We start from the raw sequence: 26,452 nt of genomic DNA, 5'->3' as shown, positions 1-26,452 counted from the left end.
GGAAATGGAAAGAGCGTGGTTGAGAGAGCAGAAGAGGGTGTTTTGAAGTGGTTTGGGCACATGGAGAGAATGAGTGAGGAAAGATTGACCAAGAGGATATATGTGTCGGAGGTGGAGGGAACGAGGAGAAGAGGGAGACCAAATTGGAGGTGGAAAGATGGAGTGAAAAGGATTTTGTGTGATCGGGGCCTGAACATGCAGGAGGGTGAAAGGAGGGCAAGGAATAGAGTGAATTGGAGCGATGTGGTATACAGGGGTTGACGTGCTGTCAGTGGATTGAATCAAGGCATGTGAAGCGTCCGGGGTAAACCATGGAAAGCTGTGTAGGTATGTATATTTGCGTGTGTGGACGTGTGTATGTACATGTGTATGGGGGGGGTTGGGCCATTTCTTTCGTCTGTTTCCTTGCGCTACCTCGCAAACACAGGAGACAGCGACAAAGTATAAAAAAAAAAAAAATATATATATATATATATATATATATATATATATATATATATATATATATATATACATTCTTATGCGGGGGGGCCAGAAACCCTCCCCTCCTTGTATTTTGACTTTCTAAAAGGGGAAACGGAAGAAGGAGTCATGCGGGGAGTGTTCATCCTCCTCGAAGGCTCAGATTGGGGTTGTCTAAATGTGTGTGGATGTAACCAAGATGAGAAAAAGGGAGAGATAGGTAGTGTGTTTGAGGAAAGGAACCTGGATGTTTTGGCTCTTAGTGAAATGAAGCTCAAGGGTAAAGGGGAAGAATGGTTTGGGAATGTCTTGGGAGTAAAGTCTGGGGTTAGTGAGAGGACAGGAGCAAGGGAAGGAGTAGCACTACTCCTGACACAGGAGTTGTGGGAATATGTGATAAAGTGTAAGAAAGTAAATTCTAGATTGATATGGGTAAAACTGAAAGTTGATGGAGAGAGATGGGTGATTATTGGTGCATATGCACCTGGTCATGAGAAGAAAGATCATGAGAGGCAAGTGTTTTGGGAGCAGCTGAATGAGTGTGTTAGTGGTTTTGATGCACGAGACCGGGTTATAGTGATGGGTGATTTGAATGGAACGGTGAGTAATGTGGCAGTTGAGGGAATAATTGGTGTACATGGGGTGTTCAGTGTTGTAAATGGAAATGGTGAAGAGCTTGTAGATTTATGTGCTGAAAAAGGACAGGTGATTGGGAATACCTGGTTTAAAAAGCGAGATATACATAAGTATATGTATGTAAGTAGGAGAGATGGCCAGAGAGCGTTATTGGATTACGTGTTAATTGATAGGCGCGAAAGAGAGACTTTTGGATGTTAATGTGCTGAGAGGTGCAACTGGAGGGATGTCTGATCATTATCTTGTGGAGGCAAAGGTGAAGATTTGTATGGGTTTTCAGAAAAGAAGAGAGAATGTTGGGGTGAAAAGAGTGGTGAGAGTAAGTGAGCTTGGGAAGGAAACGTGTGAGGAAGTACCAGGAGAGACTGAGTACAGAATGGAAAAAGGTGAGAACAAGGGAGGTAAGGGGAGTGGGGGAGGAATGGGATGTATTTAGGTAAGCAGTGATGGCTTGCGCAAAAGATGCTTGTGGTATGAGAAGCGTGGGAGGTGGGTTGATTAGAAAGGGTAGTGAGTAGTGGGATGAAGAAGTAAGATTATTAGTGAAAGAGAAGATAGAGGCATTTGGACGATTTTTGAAGGGAAATAATGCAAATGAGTTGGAGATGTATAGAAGTAAGAGACAGGAGGTCAAGAGAAAGGTGCAAGAGGTTAAAAAGAGGGCAAATGAGAGTTGGGGTGAGAGAGTATCATTAGATTTTAGGGAGAATGAAAAGATGTTTTGGAAGGAGGTAAATAAAGTGCGAAGGACAAGGGAGCAAATGGGAACTTCCGTGAAGGGGGCTAATGGGGAGGTGACAACAAGTAGTGGTGATGTGAGAAGGAGATGGAGTGAGTATTTTGAAGGTTTGTTGAATGTGTTTGATGATAGAGTGGCAGATATAGGGTGTTTTGGTCGAGGTGGTGTGCAAAGTGAGAGGGTTAGGGAAAATGATTTGGTAAACAGAGAAGAGGTAGTAAAAGCTTTGCGGAAGATGAAAGCCGGCAAGGCAGCAGGTTTGGATTGTATTGCAGTGGAATTTATTAAAAAAGGGGGTGACTGTATTGTTGACTGGTTGGTAAGGTTATTTAATGGTGAGGTGCCTGAGGATTGGCGGGAAGCTTGCATAGTGCCATTGTACAAAGGCAAAGGGGATAAGAGTGAGTGCTCAAATTACTGAGGTATAAGTTTGTTGAGTATTCCTGGGAAATCTTATGGGACAGTAATGTTTGAGAGGGTGAAGACATGTACAGAGCATCAGATTGGGGAAGAGCAGTGTGGTTTCAGAAGTGGTAGAGGATGTGTGGATCAGGTGTTTGCTTTGAAGAATGTATGTGAGAAATACTTAGAAAAGCAAATGTATTTGTATGTATCATTTATGGATCTGGAAAAGGCATATGATAGAGTTGATAGAGATGCTCTGTGGAAGGTATTAAGAATATATGGTGTGGGAGGCAAGTTGTTAGAAGCAGTGAAAAGTTTTTATCAAGGATGTAAGGCATGTGTATGTGTAGGAAGAGAGGAAAATGATTGGTTCTTAGTGAATGTAGGTTTGTGGCAGGGGTGTGTGATGTCTCCATGGTTGTTTAATTTATTCATGGATGGGGTTGTTAGGGTTTGGAAAGAGGGGCAAGTGGCAGTCTGTTGTGGATGAGAGAGCTTGGGAAGTGAGTCAGTTGTTGTTCGCTGATGGTACAGTGCTGGCGGCTGATTCACGTGAGAAACTGCAGAAGCTGGTGACTTAATTTGGTAAAGTGTGTGAAAGAAGAAAGTCAAGAGTAAATGTGAATAAGAGCAAGGTTACTAGGTTACTACGAGACGCAGGGAATACGTGGGAAGTATTCTTTCTCCCCTATCCCCAGGTATATATACATATATATTTTATTTATTTATTTTGCTTTGTCGCTGTCTCCCGCATAAGCGAGGTAGCGCAAGGAAACAGATGAAAGAATGGCCCAACCCACCCACATACACATGTATATACATACATGTCCACACACGCAAATATACATAACTATACATCTCAACCTATACATATATATACACACACAGACATATACATATATACACATATACATAATTCATACTGTCTGCCTTTATTCATTCCCATCGCCACCCCGCCACCCATGAAATAACAAACCCCTCCCCCCTTATGTACGCGAGGTAGTGCTAGGAAAAGACAACAAAGGCCACATTCGTTCACACTCAGTCACTAGCTGTCATGTAATAATGCACTGAAACCACAGCTCACTTTCCACATCCAGGCCCCACAGAACTTTTCATGGTTTACCCCAGACGCTTCACATGCCCTGGTTCAATCCATTGACAGCACGTTGACCCCTGTATGCCACATCGTTCCTGTTCACTCTATTCCTTGCACGCCTTTCACCCTCCTGCATGTTCAGGCCCTAATCACTGAAAATCTTTTACACTCAATCTTTCCACCTCCAAATTGGTCTCTCACCTCTCCTCGTTCCCTCCACCTCTGACACATATATCCTCATGGTCAATCTTTCGTCACTCATTCTCTCCATGTGACAAAACCATTTCAAAACACTCTTCTGCGCTCTCAACCACACTCTTTTTATTACCACACACCTCTCTTACCCTTTCTTACTCGATCAAACCACCTCACACCACATATTGTCCTCAAATATCTCATTTTCAGCACATCCACCATCCTCTGCACAACTCTATCTATAGCCCACTCCTCACAACCATATAACATTGTTGGAAGTACTATTCCTTCAAACATACCCATTTTTGCTTTCCGAGATAATGTTCTCAACTTCCACACATTCCTCAACACTCCCAGAACTTTCGCCCTCTCCCCCACCCTATGATTTACTTCCACTTCCATGGTTCCATCCGCTGCCAGATCCACTCCTAGATATCTAAAACACTTCACTTCCTCCAGTTTTTCTCCATTCAAACTTACCTCCCAATTGACTTGTCTCTCAACCCTGCTGTACCTAATAAGCTTGCTCTTATTCACATTTACTCTCAGCTTTCTTCTTTCACACACTTTACCAAACTCAGTCACCAGCTTCTGCAGTTTCTTACACCAATCAGCCACCAGTGCTGTATCATCAGCGAACAACACCTGATTCACTTCCCATCTCATCCACAACAGACTGCATACTTGCCCCTCTTTCCAAAACTCTTGCATTACCAACATTCACTGAGAAGTAATCACTTTCCTCTCTTCCTGCTCGTACACATGCCTTACAACCTCGATAAAAAACTTTTCACTGCTTCTAGCAACTTGCCTCCCACACCATATATTCTTTATACCTTCCACAGAGCATCTCTGTCAACTCTTATCATATTCCTTCTCCAGATCATAAATGCTACATAAAAATCCATATGTTTTTCTAAGAATTTCTCACATACATTCTTCAAAGCAAACACCTGATCCACACATCCTCTACCACTTCTGAAGCGACACTGCTCTTCCCCAGTCTTATGATCTATACATGCCTTCACCCTCTCAATCAATACCCTCCCATATAATTTCCCAGGAATACTCAACAAACTTATACCTCTCTGATTTGAACACTCACCTTTATCCCCTTTGCCTTTGTACAGTGGCACTATGCATACATTCCGCCAATCCTCAGGCACCTCACCATTAGCCATACATACATTAAATGTCCTTACCAACCAGTCAACAACACAGTCACCCCCTTTTGTAATAAATTCCACTGCAATACGATCTACACCCACAGCCTTTCCGGCTTTCATTCTCCCTTACCCTCTCACTTCACACACCACCTCAACCAAAACACCCTATATATGCCACATAAACGCCCATACACGCATATACACATATCAGCATATATGTACATATACATACACAGACATATGTATACACATGTATATATTCATAATTGCTGCCTTCATCCATTCCTGTTGCTTTGCCGCCACACAGGGAATACCCACCCCCTGCCTACAGCAAGGTAGTGCCAGGAAAAGACAAAGAAAGGCCACATTTGCTCACACTAAATCTCTTGCTGTCATATATAATGCACCCAAACCACAGTTCCCTTTCCACATCCTTGCCCCACATACCTTTCCATGGTTTACCCCAGAAGCTTCACATGCCCTGGTTCAGTCCATTGACATGTTGACCCGGTATACCACCTCATTCCAAATCACTCTATTCCTTCCATGCCTTTTATCCTCCTGTATGTTCAGGCCCTGATTGCTCAAAATCTTTTCCACTCCATCCATTCAACTCCAATTTGGTCTCCCACTTCTCCTTGTTCACTCCACCTCAGACACATATATCCTCTTTCTCAATCATTCTTCAATCATTCTCTCCATGTGTCCAAACCATTTCAACAGACCTTCTTCTGCTCTCTCAGCAACACTTTTTATTACCACACATACATATCTTGTGACTTTTTTACCACATTAAGGAAATATACTCATGTACAAAAAACGTTTGCCAATATAGATCCAAAACTTTGTTTAAGTGTATTGGTTAACATAAACTGTGATTAAAGATTATGCTCTCTTTCAGGAAATGAACTTTACAGTGGTGGAGGGGAGGCTGTGCTTCTCAAGTGGTCTCTTAGTGAAAGTGAACATTACTTTCTTCCACGCTTGGGAATGCCCATCAAGTTCGTTGCAACAGATGTGAAAAACGAATATGTTTTTACAGCACATTCTGATAATGGTGAGGAAAGATTGACAAAGAATGAATATATGTGTCAGAGGTGGAGGGAATGAGGAGAAGTGGGAGACCAAATTGGAGGTGGAAAGATGGAGTGAAAAAGATTTTGAGTGATCGTGGTCTGAACATGCAGGAGGATGAAAGGCGTGCAAGGAATAGAGTGAATCGGAACAATGTGTTATACCAGGGTCAACGTGCTGTCAATGGATTGAACCAGGGCATGTGAAGTGTCTGGGGTAAACCATGGAAAGTTCTGTGGTGCCTGGATGTGGAAAGGGAGCTGTGGTTTTGGTGTATAATACATGACAGCTAGAGACTGAGTGTGAACGAATGTGGTCTTTGTCTTTTCCTAGCGCTACCTCGCACACATGCGGAGGAAGGGGGCTGTCATTCCATGTGCGGCAGGGTGGCGATGGGAATGAATAAAGGCAGCAATTATGAATTATGCACATGTGTATACATGTATATGTCTGTGTATGTGTATATATGTATATGTCTGTGTATGTGTATATATGTATACGTTGACATATATAGGTATGTACATAGGTGTGTGCATGAATAAAGGCAGACAGTGTGAATTGTGTGCATGGGTATATATGTATGTGTCTGTGTGTGTGTATATATATATGTGTACATTGAGATGTATAGGTATGTATATTTGCGTGGGTGGACGTGTATGTATATACATTGTGTATGGGGGTGGGTTGGGCCATTTCTTTCGTCTGTTTCCTTGCGCTACCTCGCAAACGCGGGAGACAGCGACAAAGCAAAATAAAAAAAAAAAATGTGCATCTGTGGAGGTGTATGTATATACACATGTACGTGGGTGGGTTGGGCCATTCTTTTTTCTGTTAACTTGCACTACCTCACTAACACGGGAGACAGCGACAAAGTAAGTACAATATATTCTTCAAAGCAAACACCTGATCCACACATCCTCGACCACTTCTGAAACCACACTGCTCTTCCCCAATCTGATGATCTGTACGTGCCTTGACCTTCTCAATCATTACTGTCCCATATGATTTCCCAGGAATACTCAACAAACTTATACCTCTGTAATTTGAACACTTACCTTTATCCCCTTTTGTACAGTGGCACTATGCATGCATTCTACCAATCCTCAGGCACTTCACCATGAACCATACTTACATTGAATATCCTCACCAACCAGTCAACAACACAGTCACCCCCCTTTTTAATACATTTTACAGTAATACCATCTAAACCCGCCTCCTTGCTGGCTTTCATCTTCTGCAAAGTTTTCTCTACCTCTTCTCTGTTTACCAAATCATTCTCCCTGGCCCTCTCACTTGGCACACCACCTAGACCAAAACACCGTATATCTGCCTCTCTATCATCAAACTCATTCAAGAAACTTTGAAAATCCTCACTCCATCTCTCTCTCACTTCTCCATTAATTGTTATTACCTCCCCATTTTCCCCCTTCACCGATATTTCCATTTGTTCTCTTGTCTTAGCACTTTATTTACCCCCTTCCAAAACATCTTTTTATTCTCCCTAAAATTTAATGATACTCTCACATCCCAACTCTCAATTGCCCTCTTTTTCACCTCTTGCACCTTTCCCTTGACCTCTTGCCTCTTTCTTTTATACATCTCTCTGTCATTTGCATTATGTCCTTGCAAAAATCATCCAAATGCCTCTCTCTTCTCTTTCACTAGCACTCTTACTTCTTCATCTTCATCCAACCACTCACTACCCTTTCTAATCTGCCCTCCTCCCACCTTTCTCATGCCACAAACATCTTTTTCGCAAGCCATCACTGGTTCCCTAAATACATCCCATTGCTCTCCCACTCACCTTACATCATTTGCTCTCACTTTCTTTCATTCTGCACTCAATATCTCCTAGTACTTCCTCACACAAGTCTCCTTTCCAAGCTCACGTACTCTCACCGCTCTCTTCACCCCAACATTCTCTCTTTTCTTTTTTGAAATCTTTTCTTTTTTGAAAACCTTTACATATCTTCACCTTCGCCTCCTCAAGATAGTGATCAGACATCCCTCTAGTTGCCCCTCTCAAGACATTAACATCCAAAAGTCTCTCTTTGGGGTGCCTATCAAATAACATGTAATCCAATAACGCTCTCTGGCTATCTCTCCTACTTACATACATATACTTATGTATATCTCTCTTTTTAAACCAGGTATTCTCTATCACCAGTTCTTTTTCAGTAAACAAATCTATAAGCTCTTCATCATTTCCATTTACAACACTAAACACCCCATGTACACCAATTATACCCTCAACTGCCACATTACTCACCTTTGCAATCAAATCACCCATCACTATAATACGGTCTCGTGCATCAAAGCTGCTAACACACTCGCTCAGCTGCTCCCAAAACACTTGCCTCTCATAATCTTTCTTCTCATGACCAGGTGCATATGCACCAATAATAATCCATCTCTCTCCAGCCACTCTCAGTTTTACCCATATCAATCTAGAGTTTACTTTCTTACACTCTATCACATACTTCTACAACTCCTGCTTCAGGAGTAGTGCTACTCCTTCCTTTTCTCTTGTCCTTTCACCAACCCGACTTTAATCCCAAGACGTTCCCAGACCAATCTTCCTCTTTTCCCTTGAGCGTCGTTTTACTCAGAGCCAAAATCCTTTTCTCAAACATACTACCTGTCTTCTTTTTTCTCATCTTGGTTACATCCACACACATTTAGACTCCCCAGTCTGAGCCTTCGAGGAGCATGAGCACTCCCTGCATGACTCCTTCTTCTGTTTCCCCTTTTAGAAAGTAAAAATACAAGAAGGGGAGGGTTTCTAGCCCCCTGCTCCCGTCCCCCTTTAATCACCTTCTACATCACGCAGGGAATGTTTCGGAAGTATCCCTGTGTATCCCTACTCTATTCCCTGTGGCATGAGAAAGGTGGGAGGTAGGTAGATTAGAAAGTGTAGTGAGTGGTGGGATGAAGAAATAAGATTGTTATTGACAGAAGAGAGAGTTATTTAGACAGTTTATTCTAGGAAACAGTGCAAATGATTGAAAGATGAATAAAAGGAAGAGGCAAGAGGTTAAGAGACATGTGCAAGAGGTAAAAAAGAGGGCAGATAAGGGTTGGGGTTAGAGAAAGAATACTTCCCACGCTTTCCTCAAGTGTCATAGAAGGCGACTAAAGGGGACGGGAACAGTGGGCTAGAAACCCTCCCCTCCTAGTATTTTAACCTTCTAAAAGGGGAAACAGAAGAAGGAGTCACACAGGGAGTGCTCAACCTCCTCAAAGTCTCAGATTGGGGTGTCTAAATGTGTGTGTATGTAACCAAGTTGAGAAAAAAGGAGAGATAGGCAGTATGTTTGAAGAAAGGAACCTGGATGTTTTGGCTCTGAGTGAAACAGAGTTCAAGGGTAAAGGGGAAGAGTGGTTTGAGAATGTTTTGGGTGTAAAGTCAGGAGTTGGTGAAAGGACAAGAGCAAGGGAAGGAGCAGCACTACTCCTGAAACAGGAGTGGTGGGAGTATGTGATAGAGTGTAAGAAAGTAAACTCTAGATTGATATGGGTAAAACTGAAAGTGGATGGAGAGAGATGGGTGATTGATTATTGGTGCATATGCACCTGGGCATGAGAAGAAAGATCATGAGAGGCAAGTGTTTTGGGAGCAGCTGAGTGAGTGTGTTAATAGTTTTGATGCACGAGACTGGGTTATAGTGATGGGTGATTTGAATGCAAAGGTGCATAATGTGGCAGTTGAGGGAATGATTGGTGTACATGGAATGTTCAGTGTTGTGAATAGAAATGTAAATTTGTGTGCTGAAAAAAGACTGGTGATTGGAAATACCTGGTTTAAAAAGAGAGATGTACATATGTATATGTATGTAAGTAGGAGAGATGGCCAGAGAGCGTTATTGGATTACATGTTAATTGATAGGCACATGAAAGAGACTTTTGGATGTTAATGTGCTGAGAGGTGCAATCGGAGGGATGTCTGATCATTATCTTGTGGAGGTGAGGGTGAAGATTTGCAGAGGTTTTCAGAAAAGAAGAGAATGTTGGGGTGAAGAGAATGGTGAGAGTAAGTGAGCTTGGAAAGGAGAATTGTGTGAGGAAGTACCAGGAGAGACTGAGTGCAGAATGGAAAAAGGTGAGAGCAAAGGACAGAGGGGGAGTTGGGGAGGAATTGGATGTATTTAGGGAAGCAGTGATGGCTTGCGCAAAAGATGCTTGTGGCATGAGAAGTGTGGGAGATGGGCAGATCAAAAAGGGTAGTGAGTGGTGGGATGAAGAAGTTAAGATTATTAGTGAAAGAGAAGAGAGAGGCATTTGGACGAGTTTTGCAGGGAAATAATGCAAATAACTGGGAGATGTATAAAAGAAAGAGGCGGGGGGTCGAGAGAAAGGTGCAAGAGGTGAAAAAGAGGGCAGATGAGAGTTGGGGTGAGAGAGTATCATTAGATTTTAGGGAGAATAAAAAGATGTTTTGGAACCAGGTAAATAAAGTGCGTAAGACAAGAGAACAAATGGGAACAACAGTGAAGGGGGTTTATGGGGAGGTAATGCCAAGTAGTGGTGATGTGAGAAGGAGATAGAGTGAGTATTTTGAAGGTTTGTTGTATGTGCTTGATGATAGAGTGGCAGATATAGGGTGTTTTGGCCGAGGTGGTGTATGAAGTGAGAGGGTTAGGGAGAATGATTTAGTAAACAGAGAAGAGGTAGTGAAACTTTTGCGATAGATGAAAGTTGGCAAGGCAGCAGGATTGGATGGAATTGCAGTGGAATTTATAAATGGAAGAGGGTGACTGTGTTGTTGACTGGTTCGTAAGGATATTTAATATATGTATGACTCATGGTGAGGTGCCTGAGGATTGGCGGAATGCATGCATGGTGCCATTGTACAAAGGAAAAGGGGATAAAGGTGAGTGCTCAAATTACAGAGGTATAAGTTTGTTGAGTATTCCTGGGAAATTATATGGGAGGGTATTGATTGAGAGGGTGAAGGCATGGACAGAGCATCAGATTAAGGAAGAACAGTGTGGTTTCAGAAGTGGTAGAGGATGTGTGGATCAGGTGTTTGCTTTGAAGAATGTAAGTGAGGAATGCTCAGAAAAGCAAATGGATTTGTATGTAGCATTTATGGATCTGGAGAAGGCATATGATGGAGTTGTTAGGTTGATAGAAATGCTCTGTGGAAGGTATTATGAATATGTGGTGTGGGAGGCAAGTTGTTAGAAGCAGTGAAAAGTTTTTATCGAGGATGTAAGGCATGTGTAAGAGTAGGAAGAGAGGAAAGTGATTGGTTCTCAGTGATTGTTGGTTTGTGGCAAGGGTGTGTGATGTCTCCATGGTTGTTTAATTTGTTTATGGATGGGGGTGTTAGGGAGGTGAATGGAAGAATTTTGGAGAGAGGGGTAAGTATGCAGTCTGTTGTGGATAAGAGGGCTTGGGAATTTGAGTCAGTTGTTGTTCGCTGATGATACAGCGCTGGTGGCTGATTCGGGTGAGAAACTGCAGAAGCTGGTGATTGAGTTTGGTAAAGTGTGTGAAAGAAGAAAGCTGAGAGTAAATGTGAATAAGAGCAAGGTTATTAGGTACAATAGGGTTGAGGGACAAGTCAAATGGGAGGTTAGTTTGAATGCAGAAAAACTGGAGGAAGTGAAGAGTTTTAGATATCTAGGAGTGGATTTGGCAGCGGATGGAACCATGGAAGCGGAAGTGAGTCACAGGGTGGGGGAAGGGATGAAAGTTCTGGGAGCATTGAAAAATGTGTGGAAGGCGAGAACATTATCTTGGAAAGCAAAGATGGGTATGTTTGAAGGAATAGTGGTTCCAACAATGTTATATGGTTGCAAAGTCTGGGCTATAGATAGGGTTTTGCAGAGGAGGGTGGATGTGTTGGAAATGAGATGATTAGGACAATATGTGGTGTGAGTTGGTTTGATCGAGTAAGTAATGAAAGGGTAAGAGAGATGTGTGTTAAGAAAAAGAGTGTGGTAGAGAGAGCAGAAGAGGATGTTTTGAAGTGGTTTTGTCACATGGAGAGAATGAGTGAGGAAAGATTGACAAAGATGATATATGTGTCAGAGGTGGAGGGATTTAGGAGAAGTGCGAGACCAAATTGGAGGTGGAAAGATGGGGTGAAAAAGATTTTGAGTGATCAGGGCCTGAACATGCAGGAGGGTGAAAGGCATGCATGGAATAGAGTGAATTGAAATGATGTGGTATACTGGGGTCAACTTGCTGTCAGTGGATTGAACCAGGGCATGTGAAGTGTCTGGGGTAAACCATGGTTTCGGTGCATTATACATGACAGCCAGAGACTGAGTGTGAACGAATATGGCCTTTGTTGTCTTTTCCTAGTGCTACCTCGTGCGCTTGCGGGCGGTGGAGGTTGTCATTTCATGTGTGGTGGGGTGGCAATGGGAATGAATAAAGGCAGCAAGTATGAATTATGTACATGTATAGAAATGTATATGTCTGTGTATGTATATATGTGTATACATTAGAATGAAGAGGTATGTATATGTGCGTGTGTGGACGTGCATGTATATACATGTGTATGTGGGTCGGTTGGGCCATTCTTTCGTCTATTTCCTTGCACTACCTTGCTAACGTGGGAGACAGCGACAAAGTATAATAAATGAAATAAATATAAAAGATATTTTGGAAAGAGATGCTCTGTGGAAGGTATTAAGAATATATGGTGTGGGAGGCAAGTTGTTAGAAGCAGTGAAAAGTTTTTATCGAGGATGTAAGGCATGTGTACGTGTAGGAAGAGAGGAAAGTGATTGGTTCTCAGTGAATGTAGGTTTGCGGCAGGGGTGTGTGATGTCTCCATGGTTGTTTAATTTGTTTATGGATGGGGTTGTTAGGGAGGTAAATGCAAGAGTCCTGGAAAGAGGGGCAAGTATGAAGTCTGTTGGGGATGAGAGAGCTTGGGAAGTGAGTCAGTTGTTGTTCGCTGATGATACAGCGCTAGTGGCTGATTCATGTGAGAAACTGCAGAAGCTGGTGACTGAGTTTGGTAAAGTGTGTGGAAGAAGAAAGTTAAGAGTAAATGTGAATAAGAGCAAGGTTATTAGGTACAGTAGGGTTGAGGGTCAAGTCAATTGGGAGGTGAGTTTGAATGGAGAAAAACTGGAGGAAGTGAAGTGTTTTAGATATCTGGGAGTGGATCTGTCAGCGGATGGAACCATGGAAGCGGAAGTGGATCATAGGGTGGGGGAGGGGGCGAAAATTTTGGGAGCCTTGAAAAATGTGTGGAAGTCGAGAACATTATCTCGGAAAGCAAAAATGGGTATGTTTGAAGGAATAGTGGTTCCAACAATGTTGTATGGTTGCGAGGCGTGGGCTATGGATAGAGTTGTGCGCAGGAGGATGGATGTGCTGGAAATGAGATGTTTGAGGACAATGTGTGGTGTGAGGTGGTTTGATCGAGTAAGTAACGTAAGGGTAAGAGAGATGTGTGGAAATAAAAAGAGCGTGGTTGAGAGAGCAGAAGAGGGTGTTTTGAAATGGTTTGGGCACATGGAGAGAATGAGTGAGGAAAGATTGACCAAGAGGATATATGTGTCGGAGGTGGAGGGAACGAGGAGAAGAGGGAGACCAAATTGGAGGTGGAAAGATGGAGTGAAAAAGATTTTGTGTGATCGGGGCCTGAACATGCAGGAGGGTGAAAGGAGGGCAAGGAATAGAGTGAATTGGAGCGATGTGGTATACAGGGTTTGACGTGCTGTCAGTGGATTGAATCAAGGCATGTGAAGCGTCTGGGGTAAACCATGGAAAGCTGTGTAGGTATGTATATTTGCGTGTGTGGACGTGTGTATGTACATGTGTATGGGGGGGGGGGGGGGTTGGGCCATTTCTTTCGTCTGTTTCCTTGCGCTACCTCGCAAACGCGGGAGACAGCGACAAAGTATAAAAAAAAAAAAAAAAAAAAAAAAAAAAATTGGAAAGAGGTAAATAAAGTGCATAAGACAAGAGAACAAATTGGAGCATCAGTGAAGGGGAAATTTGGAGGTAATAATAAGTAGCGTTGAAGTGAGAGGGAGTGAGTATTTTGAGGTTTTGTTGAATGTGTTTGATGATAGAGTGGCAGATATAGGGTGTTTTGGTTGAGGCGGTGTGCGAAGTGAGAGGAGTCAGGGAGAATGATTTGGTAAACAGAGAAGAGGTAGTGAAAGCTTTGTGGAAGATAAAAGCCAGCAAGGCAGTGGGTTTAGATGGTATTGCAGTGGAATATATTAAAAAAGGGGGTTACTGTATTGTTGACTGGTTGGTGAAGACATTCACTGTATATATGGTTCATGGTGAAGTGCCTGAGGATTGGTGGAATGCATGAATAGTGCCATTGTACAAAGGCAAAGGGGATAAAGGTGAGTGCTCAAATTATAGAGGTATAAACAAAGGCAAAGGGGATAAAGGTGAGTGTGCATCTTACAGAGGTATAAGTTTGTTGAGTATTCCCAGGAAATTATATGGGAAGGTATTGACTGAGAGGGTTGAATTCATGTACAGAGCATCAGATTGGGGAAGAGAAGTGTGGTTTCAGAAGTCTTAGAGGATGTGTGGATTAGGTGTTTGCTTTGAAGAATGTATGTGAGAAATACTTAGAAAAGCAGATGGATTTGTATGGAGCATTTATAGATCTGGAGAAGGCAGATAAAGGGTTGATAGAGATGCTCTGTAGAAGATATTAAGAGTATATGGTGTGGAAGTTAAGTTGGTAGAAGCAGTGAAAAGTTTTTATCGAGGATGTAAGGCATGTGTATGAGTAGGAACAGAGGAAAGTGATTGGTTCCCAGTGAAAGTTGGTTTGCGGCAGGGGTGCATGATGTCTCCATGGTTGTTTAATTTGTTTATGGATGGGGTTGTTAGGGAGGTGAATGCAAGAGTTTTGGAGAGAGGGGCAAGTATGCAGTCTGTTGTGGATGAGAGGGCTTCTGAAGTGAGTCAGTTGTTGTTTGCTGATGATACAGTGCTGTTGGCTGATTCAGGTGAGAAACCGGAGAAGCTTTTGATTAAGTTTAGTAAAGTGTGTGAAAGAAAAAAGCTGAGAGTAAACGTGAATAAGAGCAAGGTTATTAAGTACGGTAGGGTTGTGGACAAGTAAATTGGGAGGTAAGTTTGAATGGAGAAAAACTGAGGAAGTGAAGTGTTTCAGATATCTGGGAGTGGATTTGGCAGCAGATATAATCATGGAAGCGGAAGTGAGTCACAGGGTGGGGGAAGGGATGAAAGTTCTGGGAGCATTGAAAAATGTGTGGAAGGCGAGAACATTATCTTGGAAAGCAAAGATGGGTATGTTTGAAGGAATAGTGGTTCCAACAATGTTATATGGTTGCAAAGTCTGGGCTATAGATAGGGTTTTGCAGAGGAGGGTGGATGTGTTGGAAATGAGATGATTAGGACAATATGTGGTGTGAGTTGGTTTGATCGAGTAAGTAATGAAAGGGTAAGAGAGATGTGTGTTAAGAAAAAGAGTGTGGTAGAGAGAGCAGAAGAGGATGTTTTGAAGTGGTTTTGTCACATGGAGAGAATGAGTGAGGAAAGATTGACAAAGATGATATATGTGTCAGAGGTGGAGGGATTTAGGAGAAGTGCGAGACCAAATTGGAGGTGGAAAGATGGAGTGAAAAAGATTTTGAGTGATCAGGGCCTGAACATGCAGGAGGGTGAAAGGCATGCATGGAATAGAGTGAATTGAAATGACGTGGTATACTGGGGTCAACTTGCTGTCAATGGATTGAACCAGGGCATGTGAAGTGTCTGGGGTAAACCATGGTTTCGGTGCATTATACATGACAGCCAGAGACTGAGTGTGAACGAATATGGCCTTTGTTGTCTTTTCCTAGTGCTACCTCGTGCGCTTGCGGGCGGTGGAGGTTGTCATTTCATGTGTGGTGGGGTGGCAATGGGAATGAATAAAGGCAGCAAGTATGAATTATGTACATGTATAGAAATGTATATGTCTGTGTATGTATATATGTGTATACATTAGAATGAAGAGGTATGTATATGTGCGTGTGTGGACGTGCATGTATATACATGTGTATGTGGGTCGGTTGGGCCATTCTTTCGTCTATTTCCTTGCACTACCTTGCTAACGTGGGAGACAGCGACAAAGTATAATAAATGAAATAATTTTTTTTTTTTTTTTTTTTTTTTATACTTTGTCGCTGTCTCCCGTGTTTGCGAGGTAGCGCAAGAAACAGACGAAAGAAATGACCCAACCCCCCCCCCCCATACACATGTACATACACACGTCCACACACGCAAATATACATACCTACACAGCTTTCCATGGTTTACCCCAGACGCTTCACATGCCTTGATTCACTCCACTGACAGCACGTCAACCCCTGTATACCACATCGCTCCAATTCACTCTATTCCTTGCCCTCCTTACACCCTCCTGCATGTTCAGGCCCCGATCACACAAAATCTTTTTCACTCCATCTTTCCACCTCCAATTTGGTCTCCCTCTTCTCCTCGTTCCCTCCACCTCCGACACATATATCCTCTTGGTCAATCTTTCCTCACTCATTCTCTCCATGTGCCCAAACCATTTCAAAACACCCTCTTCTGCTCTCTCAACCACGCTCTTTTTATTTCCACACATCTCTCTTACCCTTACGTTACTTACTCGATCAAACCACCTCACACCACACATTGTCCTCAAACATCTCATTTCCAGCACATCCATCCTCCTGCGCACAACTCTATCCATAGCCCACGCCTCGCAACCATACAACATTGTTGGAACCACTATTCCTTCAAACATACCCATTTTTGCTTTCCGAGATAATGTTCTCGACTTCCACACATTTTTCAAGGCTCCCAAAATTTTCGCCCCCTCCCCCACCCTATGATCCACTTCCGCTTCCATGGTTCCATCTGCTGCCAGATCCACTCCCAGATATCTAAAACACTTCACTTCCTCCAGTTTTTCTCCATTCAAACTCACCTCCCAATTGACTTGACCCTCAACCCTACTGTGCCTAATAACCTTGCTCTTATTCACATTTACTCTTAACTTTCTTCTTCCACACACTTTACCAAACTCAGTCACCAGCTTCTGCAGTTTCTCACATGAATCCGCCACCAGCGCTGTATCATCAGCGAACAACAACTGACTCACTTCCCAAGCTCTCTCATCCCCAACAGACTTCATACTTGCCCCTCTTTCCAGGACTCTTGCATTTACCTCCCTAACAACCCCATCCATAAACAAATTAAACAACCATGGAGACATCACACACCCCTGAAATAAATATAAAAGATATTTTGGAAAGAGGTAAATAAAGTGCATAAGACAAGAGAACAAATTGGAGCATCAGTGAAGGGGAAATTTGGAGGTAATAATAAGTAGCGTTGAAGTGAGAGGGAGTGAGTATTTTGAGGTTTTGTTGAATGTGTTTGATGATAGAGTGGCAGATATAGGGTGTTTTGGTTGAGGCGGTGTGCGAAGTGAGAGGAGTCAGGGAGAATGATTTGGTAAACAGAGAAGAGGTAGTGAAAGCTTTGTGGAAGATAAAAGCCAGCAAGGCAGTGGGTTTAGATGGTATTGCAGTGGAATATATTAAAAAAGGGGGTTACTGTATTGTTGACTGGTTGGTGAAGACATTCACTGTATATATGGTTCATGGTGAAGTGCCTGAGGATTGGTGGAATGCATGAATAGTGCCATTGTACAAAGGCAAAGGGGATAAAGGTGAGTGCTCAAATTATAGAGGTATAAACAAAGGCAAAGGGGATAAAGGTGAGTGTGCATCTTACAGAGGTATAAGTTTGTTGAATATTCCCAGGAAATTATATGGGAAGGTATTGACTGAGAGGGTTGAATTCATGTACAGAGCATCAGATTGGGGAAGAGAAGTGTGGTTTCAGAAGTCTTAGAGGATGTGTGGATTAGGTGTTTGCTTTGAAGAATGTATGTGAGAAATACTTAGAAAAGCAGATGGATTTGTATGGAGCATTTATAGATCTGGAGAAGGCAGATAAAGGGTTGATAGAGATGCTCTGTAGAAGATATTAAGAGTATATGGTGTGTAAGTTAAGTTGGTAGAAGCAGTGAAAAGTTTTTATCGAGGATGTAAGGCATGTGTATGAGTAGGAACAGAGGAAAGTGATTGGTTCCCAGTGAAAGTTGGTTTGTGGCAGGGGTGCATGATGTCTCCATGGTTGTTTAATTTGTTTATGGATGGGGTTGTTAGGGAGGTGAATGCAAGAGTTTTGGAGAGAGGGGCAAGTATGCAGTCTGTTGTGGATGAGAGGGCTTCTGAAGTGAGTCAGTTGTTGTTTGCTGATGATACAGTGCTGTTGGCTGATTCAGGTGAGAAACCGGAGAAGCTTTTGATTAAGTTTAGTAAAGTGTGTGAAAGAAAAAAGCTGAGAGTAAATGTGAATAAGAGCAAGGTTATTAGGTACGGTAGGGTTGTGGACAAGTAAATTGGGAGGTAAGTTTGAATGGAGAAAAACTGAGGAAGTGAAGAGTTTCAGATATCTGGGAGTGGATTTGGGAGCAGATATAATCATGGAAGTGGAAGTGAATCACAGGGTGGGGGAGGGGGTGAAGGTTCTGGGAGTGTAGAAGAATGCATGGAAGGCAAGAACATTATCTAAGAGAGTAAAAATGGTATGTTTGAAGGAATAGTGGTTCCAACAATGTTGTATGTTGTGAGGCATGTGCTATAGATAGGGTTGTGCGGAGGAGGATGGATGTGTTGGAAATGAGATGTTTAAGGACAATATGTGGTGTGAGGTAATGAAAGGGTAAGAGAGATGTGTGGTAATAGAAAGAGTGTGGTTGAGAGAGCAGAAGAGGGTGTATTGAAATGGTTTGGTCACATCGAGAGAATGAGTGAGAGAAGATTGACAAATAGGATATATGTTGAGGTGGAGGGACCGAGATGTGGGAGATCAAATTGTAGGTGGAAGGATGGAGTGAAAAAGATTTTAAGCGATCGGGGCCTGAAGATACAGGAGGGTGAAAGGCATGCAAGGAATAGAGTGAATTGGAATGATGTGGTATACCGTGGTCAACTGGCTGCCAGTGGATTGAATCGAGGCATGTGAAGCATATGGGGTAAACCATGGCAAGTTTTGTAGGGCCTGGATATGGAAAGGGAGGTGTGGTTTTGGTGCATTATTACATGACAGCTGAGTGTGAATGAAATTGGCCTTTTTTGTCTTTTCCTAGCGCTACTTTGTGCGCATGCGCGGGGGCAGGGGGGTGCCATATCATATGTGGCAGGGTGGCGACGGGAATGGATGGATGCAGCAAGTATGAATATGTACTTGTGTATATATGTTTATATTTGTGTCTGTATATGTATGTATATGTTGAAATGTATAGTTATGTATATGTGCGTGCTTGAGCGTTTATGCATATTCATGTGTATGTGGGTGGGTTGGGCCATTTTTTCGTCTATTTCCTTGTGCTTCCTTGTTAACGTGTGAGACAGCAACAAAGTATGATAATAAATAGATATGATATATGTACCTTTGTTAGTAGGAGAGGTGGCCAAAGGGTGTTATTGGATTGTGTTAATTGTTAGCCATGTAAAAGAGACTTTTGGATGTTAATGAGCTGATAGGGGCAGCTGTAGGGATGTCTGGTTACTATCTTGTGGAGGCAAAAATGAAGATTTGTAGAGGTTTTAGAAAAGAAAAGAGGATGTTATGGAGAGTGGTGAGAGTAAGTGAGCTTGGAAAGGAGACTTATGTGAGGAAATACCAGGAGAGATTGGGTGCAGAATGTCAAAATGGTGGAGCAAATGATGTAAGTGGAGTGGGGGAGGAATTGGATGTATTTAGGGAAGCAGTGATGGCTTGCACAAGATGCATATGGCATGAGACAGGTGAGAGTTTGGCAGATTAGAAAGGTTAGTGAGTGGTAGGATGAAGAAGTAAGATTTTTAGTGAATGAGAAGAGAGAGGCTTTAGGATGATTTTTGCAGGGAAGTGATGGAAATGACTGGGAAAGGTATGAAAGAAAGTGGCAGGAGGTCAGGGGAAAGTTGCAAGAGGTGAAAAAGAGGGCAAATGAGAGTTGAGGTGAGAGAGTATCATTAAATTTTAGGGAGAATAAAAAGATGTTTTGAAAGGAGGTAATTGAATTGCGTAAGACAAGAGAGCAAATGGGAACATCAGTGAAGCGGGCAGATGAGGAGGTGATAATAAGTAGTGATGAAGTTTGAAGGAGATTGTGTGAATATTTTGAAGATTTGTTGACTGTGTTTGATGATGGAGTGGCAGATATAGGGTGTTTTGGTTGGGGTGGTGTGGAAAGTGAGAGAGTTACGGAGAATGGTTTGGTAGACAGAGAAGAGGTAGTGAAAGTTTGTGGAAGATGAAAGCTGGCAAGGTGGCGGGTTTGGAGGGTATTGCAGTGGAACTTATAAAAAAAGGTGATGACTGTGTTGTTGATGGGTTAATAAGGATTTTCATTGTGTGTATGGATCATGGTGAAGTACCTGAGGATTGGCGGAGTGCATGCATAGTGCCCTTGTACAAAGGTAAAGGGGATAAAAGTGAGTGTTCAAATTACAGAGGCATAAGTTTGTGGAGTATTCCTGCAAAATTGTATGGGAGGGTATTGATTGAGAGGGTAAAGGCATGTACAGGGCATCAGATTGGGGAAGAGCAGTGTGGTTTCAGAAGTGGTAGAGAATGTGTGGATCAGGTGTTTGCTTTGAAGAATATATCTGAGAAATACTTATAAGATCAGATGGATTTGTATGTAGCATTTATGGATCTGGAGAAGGCATATGATATGGTTGATAGAAATGCTTTGTGGAAGGTTTTAAGATTATGTGGTGTGGGAGGTAAGTTGCTAGAAACAGTGAAAAGTTTTTCCAAGGCTGTAAGGTGTGTGCGAATAGGAAGAGAGGAAAGTGATTGGTTCCCAGTGAATGTGGGTTTGCAGCAGGGGTGTGTAATGTCTCCATTGTTGTTTAACTTGTTTGTGAATGCAAGAGTTTTGGAGAGAGGGCCAAGTATGCAGTCTGTGAATAAGAGCAAGGTTCAGTAGGGTTGAGGGACAAGTTAATAAGGAGGTAAGGTTGAATGGAGCAAAACAAGAGGAAGTGAAGTGTTTCAGATATCTGGAAGTTTACTTATAAGAGGATGGAACCATGGAAGCAGAAGTGAGTCACACAGGGTGGAGGAGGGGGCGAAGGCTCTGGAAGTGTTGAAGAATGTGTGACTTGGTGGCTACAGGAATAGATGAAGGCAGCAAGTATGAATATGTACATGTGAATATATTTATATGTGTGTACGTATATGGTGAAATGCAAATGTATGTATATGTGTGTGTGTGGACGTTTATGTAAATACACATGTATGTGGGTGGGTTGGGCCATTTTTCATCTGTTTCCTTGTGCTACCTTGCTGTCGCGGGAGATGGTGGTTAAGCATAATAAGAAAAGTGAATATATATTTTTGTGTTCACACAGCATTATCAACTATTTCTGCAAAGGCGTACACGCTGATGGGAATTATACAGGGTCTTTCAATGAACACTGAGACCAAAAAAAACTTCTCAGCAGGGATCGCATATGACCATCGTTCCAGAGCTGTCGTCTTGAATGGCAGAATAGGTCATGTTCAGTTTTATGATGTTCATCATTCCAGACAGCTATACCATGTAAGTATTCTTATTGATTTATAGTTTAGGATAGATATGTCCCTTGGGATTGTGGAGCAGCATTACAACCACCAGGCTGTGCATAGCAATAGGTTTTCATGGTTCCTGAGTAAAAATTTTCTCAACTCATACTTAAGGACTGAACGTAGAATATCTTAGCCCACCACTGTTGTACCTCACTCTTAAGTGATGTAATTTAGATGAAGTACAATGAAAACTTATTGAAAAAGATAGTAATGAGGTGGAGAGAGAGTTTCTGGGAGGTAGAGAGAGATGAACTAGGCTTGACCATAACATCCCCCCCCTAAATTATTTGATCCAGGAATCGTTGCTGTATATTTAATGGATGCTTGTCAAAAATTGTGGTGGTAAACCAGGGCTTAAGGTGGTGCTGGAGTGGAATGGATTAGTGTGACTTCTGTCCTTGCCTCCTTGTTTCAGGTTTTGCAACTGTTGCCAGTTCACATATAATGCAGACTTAACATAACTCTTCATTTCCCGGGGATTTTATGAATGAAACACTATTAAGGGCTTGCATATGCTTGATATCCCCCTCAGAATTACCTCCAAGAGAAGCATCAACTTTTGGAGACACTAACCCTTTAGTAATCCTTTATTTTATTGCCAATAGATATTTATTAATTTATTTTATTTACTATACTTGATTGCTGTTTCCCGCATCACCAGGGAAGTGCCAGAAAACAGACAAAGAATGGCCCATTCACTCATACACACACATGTATATATTTTATATTTTTTTGTATTATACTTAATCGCCGCTTCCCGCGTTAGCAAGGTAGCTCAAGGAAACACACAAAAGAATGGCCCAACCCATCCACATACACATGTATATACATAAATGCCCACACACGCACATATACATATACCTTTCAATGTATACATACATATACATACACAGACGTATACATATATACACATGTACTGTTTCATGCTTGTTCCCTTCATCCATTCCTGTCACCACCCCGCCAGAAATGAAATAGCACACACACACACACACACACACACACACACACACACACACACACACACACACACACACACACACACACAATCCGCGACGTAGCCCTAGGAAAAGACTAAAAAGGCCAGATTCGTTCACACTAAGTCTCTAGCTGTCATGTGTAATTCACCGAAACCACAGCTCCCTTTCCACATCCAGGCCCCACAAAGCTTTCCATGGTTTACCCCAGATGCTTCACATGCCCTGGTTCAATCCATTGACAGCACATCGACCTTGGTATACCACATCGTTCCAATTCACTCTGTTCCTTGCACGCCTTTCTCCCTCCGGTTTGTTCAGGCCACAACCACTCAAAATCTTTTTCACTCCATCCTTCCACCTCCAATTTGGTCTCCTGCTTCTCCTCATTCCCTCTACCTCTGACACTTATATCCTCTTCGTCAATCTTTCATCACTCATTCTCTCCATGTGACCAAATCATTTCAGCACACCCTCTTCTGCTCTCTCAATCACACTCTTTTTATTACCACACATCTCTCTTAACCTTTCATTACTTACTCGATCAAACCACCTCACACCACATATTGTCCTCAAACACCTCATTTCCAACACATCCACCCTCCTCCACAACCATTTAACATTGTTGGAACCACTATTACTTCAAACATACCCATTTTTGCTCTCTGAGATAACGTTCTTCCCTTCCACACATACTTCAGTGCTCCCAGAGCCTTCACCTCCTCCCCCACCCTGTGACTCAATCCATGTCCTTTGTTCAATCTGGTGCTAAATCCACTCCCAGATATCTAAAACACTTCACTTTCTCCATATTTTCTCCATTCAAACTTACCTCCCAATTAACTTGTCCCTCAAACCTACTGAACCTAATAACCTTGCTCTTATTCACATTTACTCTCACCTTTCTTCGTCCACACACTACACCAAACTGTCACCAACTTCTGCAGTTTCTCACGCAAATCAGCCACCAGCGCTGTATCATCAGCGAACAACAACTGACTCTCTTCCCAAGCCCTCTCCTCCACAACATATACATAAACACCTGTACTTGCACATTATACATGCATATACATGTACATATCAACATATACACACATACATACATACACAGGTAGTATGCTTGGGGAAAGGAACCTGGATGTTTTGGCTCTGAGTGAAACGAAGCTCAAGGGTAGAGGGTAAGAGTGGTTTGGGAATGTCTTGGGAGTAAAGTCAGGGGTTAGTAAGAGAGCAAGAGCAAGGAAAGGAGCAGCACTACTCCTGAAACAGGAGTGGTAGGAGTATGTGATAGAGTGTAAGAAAGTAAACTCTACATTGATATGGGTAAAACTGAAAGTGGATGGAGAGAGGTGGGTGATTATTGGTGCATATGCACCTGGGCAAGAGAAGAAAGATCATGAGAGGCAAGTGTTTTGGGAGCAGCTGAGTGAGTGTGTTAGTAGTTTTGATGCATGAGACCGGGTTATAGTGATGGGTGATTTGAATGCAAAGATGAGTAATGTGGTAGTTGAGGGAATAATTGTTGTACATGGAGTGTTCAGTGTTGTAAATAAAAATGGTGAAGAGCTTGTAGATTTATGTGCTGAAAAAGGACGGGTGATTGGGAATACCTGGTTTAAAAAGAGAGATATACATAAGTATACATATGTAAGTAGGAGAGATGGCCAGAGAGCGTTATTGGATTATGTGTTAATTGATAGGCACACGAAAGAGAGACTTTTGGATGTTAATGTGCTGAGAGGTGCAACTGGAGGGATGTCTGATCATTATCTTGTGGAGGCAAAGGTGAAGATTTGTAGAGGTTTTCAGGAAAGAAAAGAGAATGTTGGGGTGAAGAGAGTGGTGAGAGTAAGTTAGCTTGGGAAGGAGACTTGTGTGAGGAAGTTCCAGGAGAGACTGAGTATTTATTTATTCATTTATTTTGCTTTGTCGCTGTCTCCTGCATTAGCGATGTAGCGCAAGGAAACATGAAAGAATGGCCCAACCCACCCACATACCCATGTATATACATACACGTCCACACACGCAAATATACATACCTATACATCTCAACGTATACATATATATACACACACAGACATATACATAAATACACATGTACATAATTCATACTGTCTGCCTTTATTCATTCCCATTGCCACCCCGCCACACATGAAATAACAACCACCTACCCCCTCATGTACGTGAGGTAGCGCGAGGAAAAGACAACAAAGGCCACATTCGTTCACAGTCAGTCTCTAGCTGTCATGTAATAATGCACCGAAACCACAGCACCCTTTCCATATCCAGGCCCCACAGAACTTTCCATGGTTTACCCTAGACGCTTCACATGCCCTGGTTCAATCCATTGACAGCAGTCGAGCCCGGTATACCACATCCTTTCAATTCACTCTATTCCTTGCATGCCTTTCCACCTCCAATTTGGTCTCCCACTTCTACTCGTTCCCTCCACCTATGACACATATATCCTCTTGGTCAATCTTTCCTCATTCATTCTCTCCATGTGACCAAACCACTTCAAAACACCCTCTTCTTCTCTCTCAACCACAATCTTTTTATTACCACCCATCTTTCTTACCCTATTATTACTTACTCGATCAAACCACCTCACACCACATATTGTCCTCAAACATCTCATTTCCAGCACATCCACCCTCCTCCGCACAACTCTATCTATAGCCCACGCCTCACAACCATATAACATTGTTGGAAGTACTATTCCTTCAAACATACCCATTTTTTCTTTCCGAGATAATGTTCTCGACTTCCACAAATTCTTCAATGCTCCCAGAACTTTCTCCCCCTCCCTCACCCTATGATTCACCTCCGCTTCCATGGCTCCATCCGCTGCCAAATCCACTCCCAGATATCTAAAACACTTCACTTCCTCCAGTTTTTCTCCATACAAACTTACCTCCCATTTGACTTGTCCCTCAACCCTACTGTACCAAATAAGCTTGCCCTTATTCACATTTACTCTCAGCTTTCTTCTTTCACACACTTTACCAAACTCAGTCACCAGCTTCTGCAGTTTCTTACATGAAACCGCCACCAGCACTGTATCATCAGCGAACAACAACTGACTCACTTCCCAAGCTCTCTCATCCACAACAGACTGTATACTTGCCCCTCTTTCCAAAACTCTTGCATTCACCTCCCTAACAACCCCATTCATAAACAAATTAAACAACCATGGAGACATCACACACCCCTGCCACAAACCAACATTCACTGAGAACCAATCACTTTCCTCTCTCTGTACATGTACACATGCCTTACATCCTCGATAAAAACTTTTCACTGCTTCTAACAACTTGCCTCCCACACCATATATTCTTAGTTCCTTCCACAGAGCATCTCTATCAACTCTATCATATGCCTTCTCCAGATCCAGCCCCCCTCCCACTCCCGTCCCCTTTAGTCGCCTTCTACGACACCTGAGGAATGCATGGGAAGTATTCTTTCTCCCCTATCCCCAGGGATAGAGACTGAGTACAGAATGGAAAAAGGTGAGAACAAAGGACGTAAGGGGAGTGGGGGAGGAATGGGATGTATTTAGGGAAGAAGTGATGCCTTGTGCAAAAGATGCTTGTGGCATGAGAAGCGTGGGAGGCGGGCAGATTAGAAAGGTTAGTGAGTGGTGGGATGAAGGAGTAAGATTATTAATGAAAAAGAAGAGAGGCATTTGGACGATTTTTGCAGGGAAATACTGCAAATGACTGGGAGATGTATAAAAGAACGAGGCAGGAGGTCAAGAGAAAGGTGCAAGAGGTGAAAAAGAGGGCAAATGAGAGTTGGGGTCAGAGAGTATCAGTAGATCTTAGGGAAAATAAAAAGACGTTTTGGAAGGAGGTAAATAATGTGCGTAAGACGAGGGAACAAATGGGAACATCAGTGAATGGGGCTGATGGGGAGGTAATAACAAGTAGTGGTGATGTGAGGAGATGGAGTGAGTATTTTGAAGGTTTGTTGAATGTCTTTGATGATAGAGTGGCAGATATAGGGTGTTTTGGTCGAGGTAGTTTGCAAAGTGAGAGGGTTAGGGAGAATGATTTGGTAAACAGAGAAGAGGTAG

At 42.5% G+C, this 26,452-nt stretch overlaps 1 protein-coding gene across 1 annotated transcript in view; it reads left to right on the top strand.

Moving 5' to 3' along the window:
- The window catches only part of l(2)05287 (WD repeat-containing protein l(2)05287), a 188,534-nt gene that overhangs the window by 74,325 nt on the left and 87,757 nt on the right, over positions 1–26,452 (top strand). The window contains exons 7-8 of the mRNA XM_071663178.1: positions 5,604–5,759; positions 21,187–21,377. Of these exons, the coding sequence (XP_071519279.1) occupies positions 5,604–5,759; positions 21,187–21,377 (347 nt within the window). The remainder of the gene's footprint in view (positions 1–5,603; positions 5,760–21,186; positions 21,378–26,452) is intronic.

This window comes from Panulirus ornatus, chromosome 1, assembly GCF_036320965.1.
Source record: "Panulirus ornatus isolate Po-2019 chromosome 1, ASM3632096v1, whole genome shotgun sequence".
Taxonomy (NCBI): domain Eukaryota; kingdom Metazoa; phylum Arthropoda; class Malacostraca; order Decapoda; family Palinuridae; genus Panulirus; species Panulirus ornatus.
The sequence above is the reverse complement of the archived record's forward strand: the minus strand, read 5'-3'. Positions and strand labels throughout refer to the sequence as shown.